General features: G+C 37.0%; 1 protein-coding gene and 1 non-coding gene across 2 annotated transcripts; both read right to left on the bottom strand.

Annotated features, from left to right (window-relative positions):
* Nucleotides 1-1,225: 1,225 nt before the first annotated feature.
* On the bottom strand, nucleotides 1,226-2,263 carry LOC133706325 (ethylene-responsive transcription factor ERF020). The gene has a single exon (XM_062131829.1). It carries the CDS (start codon nucleotides 1,926-1,928, stop codon nucleotides 1,371-1,373), a length of 558 nt encoding a protein of 185 aa, XP_061987813.1. The 5' UTR covers nucleotides 1,929-2,263; the 3' UTR covers nucleotides 1,226-1,370.
* A 2,334-nt stretch (nucleotides 2,264-4,597) lies between these two features.
* Nucleotides 4,598-4,725, bottom strand: LOC133668863 (small nucleolar RNA SNORA5). Its single transcript, XR_009833817.1, has one exon. It is a non-coding gene; the product is annotated as a small nucleolar RNA SNORA5 (small nucleolar RNA).
* Between the last annotated feature and the right edge of the window lie 2,760 nt (nucleotides 4,726-7,485).

Genomic DNA, 7,485 nt, shown 5'->3' with positions numbered 1-7,485 from the left:
CTTATTAAACATATATATATATATATATATATATATATATATATATATATATATATATATATATGGTTAGACTTTAAAAACATTTAAAATGACATCTTGTTTAACAAAATATTATGACAACAACTCATTAGACCAAACTGGGTCAACCTAAATTAATTCGCTAAACCTACGATATGGGTTATAAACTTCATTCAATTTAATAACTCTTTTATTTTTAAAAAGTATTTTTATTTAATTATATAATAATAATAAAATAGATACTTGTAAAATCAAGCACCAACTCAATATCATGATATTTTTTAAGACCACAATAATCTCATAAAAAATAAATTGAAATAAATCATGAAGTCTAATTCTTAATAATTATGTTTTTTTAATCATTTCTTATTTTATAATATGATAAAAAAAACAGATGCTCAAAAACCCCAGCATCAACCTAATATTAGTATTTTTTTCTATAATTGTTATAACTCTATACAAAATAAATTGAAATAAATCATGAAGCACAATTCATAATAATTCTTTTTTTTTATTGTTCTCAAATGCATTTTGATAACAAAAATTTATTATCGAGAACATTATTCACGCGCTAAGGTTTTATAAAAATTTTAATTATTTTTTTATATTTTGAAATCGTTTTGATGTACTATATAATAAAAATAATTTTTATATATATATATTTTAAGAATTTTTATTTATAAAACCCACATCATTCTTGAAACTATTCTGTTTTAGAGTTGAGAAAATAATTATAATTACTGTCGCAACTAGAATCAAACACAGCTAAAAATGAAAATGTCAGAAATGATAAGCATTGTTAAATCAAATCAAACACAGCCAAAGGCACGTAAGCATTGTTAAAGGGTTTGTCCATATGCATAAACAGTTCGTAATGTTACCATCTGTGGTGCAGTGATTCGAAGAACTCCCTCTTCGGTAAAATGAGGCGGTCGCCTTTGGTATAATGGTATTCCTGAATTATCTATCGCATCAGTCAAAAGTGTATATTTGCAGTCAATACATGACAAGACATAAACTTGCCTATTTTTTAGTCATGAAGACACGTGCATGCTAGTGGGTTGGAAATTTGAAACCACGACGAATCAAAAACAGTCTGCAGCTATTGTCGACTGTTGTTTTACAGCCATAACCTTGATGATTCAATTTCCCTGTCTACCGTTCTTGAAGATCTTGATATGTGTAAGAAGTTAATTATGACACAAACTAGAAAAAATGTAGCTAGCCGGCGTAATGTATTACACCGCTATCTCATAACCTTCCGATTTCCATCTTAATGATATATCACTGGGTATACACATACACACACATAAGTGAATTAGATCACATAAAACATGGTCTCAAAGCCTAAACTACATGAGATAATCTTCAATGGAGATGTTTAAATCGTCCCCTACTCTCGTTCCGATATTGTTTTCATGCCAATTCTCGCAACGATTACTACTATCATCACCACCACCTGCTGCAGGTTCCCATAACTGTGTCTCTGGCCCATGATTAATTGCAACATTCTCAGGTCCAACCTTGACCTCGTTTTGGAGCGACCTGTTCAGTATCATCTGAGCATCGATTGCCATCCCAGCATCCGACGCAGCTTTCTGTATGGACTTGGGTGACATGTCTTCTCTTACACTTGCAGGCAACATTAGGGGGAAATTCAGACTCTCTAACGAAGAAGGCCCACGTAAACAATAAGAAGCTATGTCATGAGCCACCGCAGCTGCCTCGGGTGTAGAATAAGAACCTAACCAAAGTCGTTCTTGCTTCCCAGGGATCCTTATTTCAGACACCCACTTGCCCCATTTTCGCCTTCTTGCTCCCTTGAATTTCCTTTGAGCTGCACTTGCTCCACTTTCTTGATCTATTATCCTGCTGCTGCTGCTGCTGCTGCCGCCGCTGCTACCACTCATCCTTTCCTTTCCTTTCCTTTGATTCTTTATGGGTTTTACACGTATTTGTGAGTACTTCAAACTTCCTTGAAACGCTCAAGAGAGCCTGTAAGATAAAGAAACGCTGGAGTCCTTATATAGGTTGAGGAAGTACGAAGTCAAAGCCAAAATATAATATCTACTCTAAAGTCAAAATCTTCAAGGTAAGAGTGACGATAAATATATATTTTTTAGTTTCTAGGCTTACAAGTGGGCGTTGCTTTTGAAGCTTCGGCAGATCCAAGTTGGGCGAGAGGAAGGTGGAATGGACATTTGGAGAGAAACATGAGGCTCTAGAAATTTTATGGAGAAGAGTATCTTACTTGGTCTTTGGCTAAAAAACGTGTTGATGAACTTTAAAGCTTCTCGCCCACAAAGCAATATCTGGAAAGGTCGAGGAGATTAGACTTTAAACCCACGCGTATAGCCTAAATTCGTCACAAATGACGTCATTTCTAAGTCAACCATTGTCTCCATTTTGAAGGAATCAGGAGGAGTTAACGGATCCATCAATTATACTAAATCCGTTTTAATTTCTTATGCATCTTTTTTATTTTTATTTTTATTTTTATAGAATTCAGATGTTTTTCAGCTCTGGATTCTATTGTTAATTTTAAATTTAATTACTTGAATGAAATAAAAAATCAAAAGCAAAGCTTTATAAAGTTATTTATCAATCTGTGTTTATCTTGTTTTCAATTTTAGATATATATTAAGTACAAAGATCATGAAAACAAGATATGATGGTTGTTGAGTAATTAGCTATTTATTATCACAGGGATATTATCGTCAAATCAGAGCATCAATTTTTCAGGGTAAACGATATATTTACCCTTATAGAATTATCAATATTTTACTCTCATACTTTTATAGCCTGGATTTTTCAATGTTACCCTCGTAATTCTAATGTTTCCTTTGCCCTTTACTACTACTTCCTAGCTAAATAAAAACTATTTTTTCTTATTTACATTTTATTATCTCTGACTTTTCTATCATTTATTTTAATTTCCTCTCAAGTCCATATATATATATATATATATGGGTGTGTGTGTGTGTGTTATAATATTTTATAAAAAGTACTTAGAAACCTATATAAAAATTAACTCATAAACCAAATTTAAAAAGTTATGAATAACATTGGAACTCTTAGAAAATTAGAAGGGTAAAATATTGAAATTTTGAAATTATAAGAATAGACGTGGACAAAATGAGAGCTTACGGATTGTTCCCCACAGAAACAGCATTGCTCAGCCAGTTCCTCAAGCTCAAGTCAACCCATTACCCATTAATGGAGGTTGGTTGACAAGCACCGTCTAATTTGCTCTTGTCTATCACGTGATATTAATTATTAATGCTTTAATTTTTTTTTAATAAAAAAATCAAATCAGGACTCCAAACTCATACTATAATTTCAAGTAAGCCTGAATTTATATTCCCAGTTTTCAATTATTTCAACGTAGAACTAACTAGCCACTAAATTGGAAAAAAAACTGTCGCGGGGTGCGCGACGTCGCGGCGATCGTCCACCCTCATGGTGTGTGTCGCGGGGTGCGCGACGTCGCGGCGATCGTCCACCCTCATGGTGGGTATAGGGGGATGGATATATCTATCTGGTAAATATGGAGAGACAAGGAGTTCTTTGTCTCTTAATAAAAAAATGGTGTGGGAGTCGCCACCTAGTATTTTGGTCACTAGGAACCCTAACTGGCCTCAGAGATCGGGCACGGGGACTGGTTGCGTAAAGGGAAGGTTTTAGCACCCCAAATACGCCCTACCTAAGGTAAGCTGCTTTGTTTGTTTGTCTGATAAAATCAAGGTCCCGTTGTGTTTCCTAGTTGTTGGTCCATCTATGGTTCAAGAAAAGTCCTCCTCAATAAGGAGGTCCTTATCTTATCGGGTAAAACCTAACCATGCTAATGTCTATGATAAAAAAACATATTTAATATCAGGAAAAAGTTTTGTGTATAAATTCATAATCCCATATCTAAAAAATAAAACAAAAAGATTTTTTTAGAATTTTTGAAATATTGGCCTAGTTCTCATGGCTTGAATAAACTGGTTATTAAAGCCAAAATGCATGCTAATACATATATCATTTTAAAATTTTCTTTGTTGTATGAAAAATATGATGTTGTAATATTTATATATATATATATTGGAGAGACTAGGCCGTATTTTAAAACAAAACATTTTTTTAATTATGTATATTTTTTTGTTTTGACGCAAATCGGGTACTTTAATACCGGGTTTGTATTCTTACAGTACAAAAATACAACCAAATATTAATCCATTTTGGTGAAAATATGTAGAAAAATCACAAATATTTTTAAAGATATTTAGGAAATTTTTTAGAAAGCAAAAGACATTTTTTTTTTGAAAATCTTTGACGCTTTGACGAAAACCGGGTATTTTAATACCGGATTTGTATCTTTACAGTATAAAAATACAAGCCAATATTGGTCAAAATACAATAATAAAATTACAGAAAAAAGAAACATATTTTTTAATAATTTTTGCAGAATTTTCTCAAATCCTTTTTTTTTATTTATATATATATATAATATATATATATAATATATAATATAATATATATTATATTAAACCGGGCTGGGCCGGCCCAACCAACTGGGCTGGGCCGGAGTCAGCCCTAAAGGTGTTTGGGCCGATTTCGGCCCAAAAAATGGATTGGGCCGACATCGGCCCAAAAATACTAATGCTGCCTTCTGGGCCAGGCCCGACCCAGAAGGCAGGGCTGGGCCAGGATCCGCCTGGCCCAGCCACCCAAAACGGGCGGGGGGAATTATTTTCCCCCCACCCCTGCATGCAGAACGCTAGTCGTTCTGCATGCAGTGAAAGAAAGAAAAAAAAGAATGCAGGAAATGAAAGAGAAGAAGGGTTACCTGGAGGAGGAGGCGGCCGCGTTGCTGATGCTGCGGTGGAGGCCGGTGGCGGTGTCCAGCGGCGCTGCGGCTGCTCCGAATGTCCGGCGGTGCTCCTTTTTTTTTTTCAATTTTTTACCCGTTTCCAACTTTCCCCTTCTTTTTCCTATGGTTCGGTCTTCTTCTTTTTTTTCTTTTCTTCCCTTCCCTCTCTTCTCTCGGTCTGTTTCTTTCCTCTGTTTTTTTTCCTCAGTATTTTTTTTTATATTTTTCTCTCCTCTCGGTTTCTCTCTCCTTTCGGTTCTTCCCCCTTTTCTATCTCTGTTTTTTTTCGTTTTCTCCCCGTTTTCCCCCCTTCCTTCTCCCTCTTTCGGGTCCTTTTTATAGAGCCAAAGCCATGGCCTTTTTTACAGCTCACATGGGGGGGGGCAGCCGGCTGGTCGGCCATGGACGCGGCTGCCGAGGTTCGGCGGGTGGTGCGCGGTGGGTGGTCGGCCATTGTGCCCGGTCGGTGGGCTCCAGGCGAGAGAGTGGCCGGCAAAATTCAAACAAAAGGCATCCCTTTTTCCTTTTCTTCCCCGCTGCATGTTCGGGGGGAAAGAAGGAAGATGAACAGTGTCGTTCAAAACGACACCGTTCTGCCCCTTTCCTTTTTTTTTTTTTTTTTTTTTTTTTTTTTTGAATGGATGAAACGGCGTCGTTTTGGATAAAACGCGCCGTTTCATTTAAAACCTGCAAAACGCCAAAACGCGCCAAAGTCCAAATCAGCCCTCAATCATCTTTTGTCCCTTCAATTGCATCCCTGCCGAATTTCGGTCTTCGCCCCCATAGTTGGCCGCGTTTTTCACTTTGGTCCTTGGTCTCTGAATTATGCAATTGAGCCCTCAATTGACCAAATAACTTCCAATTTCTTCAATTAGGCCCCTGAATCAATTAATTCCAGCCCCTATACTTACGCGCCTTCTTCAATTTGGTCCCTGGTTTCGGATTTCTTCAATTAAGTCCCTAATTGGCCCTTAAACTTCAATATTTATGCAATTAAGCCCCTGATTTGACTTAATAAATTCCTAAAAAATATATTTTGGCCCCAGAACTTAAATTTCTTCCAATTAAAGCCCAAATTGACTTAAAAATCAATTTTTCTTGCAATCAAATCCCCTATAAAATCATTTAAAAATCCAATTAAATCCAAAAACATCCAAATTTGGGCTTTTCTCCTCCAATCCAAATTTTCCTTCTCCACAGGGCTCTCCTCCTTCAATAATATACTGTCAAAAATTCCATCTTCATATTTTTAACCTCATTGAACAATTTTCCGACAATTTTCTGAGCGCTTCTGCCTCCTGTTATTTTTTTCTTAACCTCCTTTGGCTATATATATATATTTATATATATATATTTTATGGGGGACCCAAAAATGGGTTACAACAGATGCCCCCTCTTTATAATGCTTACGGAGCAGGGATTTTGCGCAGTAAGTTTTATAAAGATAAACCCCAAAACAGAACTCCCGGAACTGATCTGGTTCAAGCTTGATTGATCTGATGCTTGTCTTTTATAGCAATCTCAACTTGGAATCCCATCTGGCGATTCCTTTATTTATCTTCTCTTTTTTTTTTTTTTTTTTACCAACATGAAAATACGAGGTCCCATCTGGCGACCCCCAAATAGTGAAACACGAGATCCCTTCTGGCGATCTTCTTTAACCAACTTGGAATCCCATCTGGCGATTCCTTGTAACCAACATGAAATATGAGGTCCCATCTGGCGACCTCCTGTGACGAATATCGAAATACGAGATCCCTTCTGGCGATCTCTTTTAATCAACTTGGAATCCCATCTGGCGATTCCCTTTTTTTTTTTTTTCTTTTTTCTTTTTACGAGGTCCCATCTGGCGACCTCTAAATAAATGAAACACGAGATCCCTTCTGGCGATCTCCTTCAACTTGGAATCCCATCTGGTGATTCCTTTTTATTCAAACGAAAAATGGGGTCCCATCTGGCGACCTCCAAATAGTGAAATGCGAGATCCCTTCTGGCGATCTCCTTTATTCAACTTGGAATCCCATCTGGCGATTCCTTTTAACCAACATGTAATACGAGGTCCCATCTGGCGACCTCAAATAGCGAAACACGAGATCCCTTCTGGCGATCTCCTTTAACTTGGAATCCCATCTGGCGATTCCTTTTATTCAAAAATGAGGTCCCATCTGGCGACCTTCAAAATAGTGAAACACGAGATCCCTTCTGGCGATCTCTTTTAACTTGGAATCCCATCTGGCGATTCCTTTTATTCAAATGAAATACGAGGTCCCATCTGGCGACCTCCAAATAGCAAAACACAAGATCCCTTCTGGCGATCTCCTTCAATCTTGGAATCCCATCTGGCGATTCCTTTTATCTTTCCCTTTCTTTTTTTCTTTTTTCTTTTTTCAAGGTCCCATCTGGCGACCTCCAAATAGCGAAACACAAGATCGCTTCTGGCGATCTCCTGCAATCTTGGAATCCCATCTGGCGATTCCTTTTATTCAAAGCTAACATACGAGGTCCCTTCTGGCGACCTCCTTTGACAAATATCGAAATACGAGATCCCTTCTGGCGATCTCAAACAACTTGGAATCCCGTCTGGCGATTCCTTATTACCAAAGCTGATGTCGATG

This window comes from Populus nigra, chromosome 11, assembly GCF_951802175.1.
Source record: "Populus nigra chromosome 11, ddPopNigr1.1, whole genome shotgun sequence".
NCBI lineage: Eukaryota > Viridiplantae > Streptophyta > Magnoliopsida > Malpighiales > Salicaceae > Populus > Populus nigra.
Note: the sequence above shows the minus strand (reverse complement) of the source record. Positions and strands in the feature narration are given on the sequence as shown.

Excerpts from the sequence above, each read along its gene's own strand:
- LOC133706325 (XM_062131829.1), bottom strand. The coding sequence starts at position 1,928 with ATGAGTGGTAGCAGCGGCGGCAGCAGCAGCAGCAGCAGCAGGATAATA.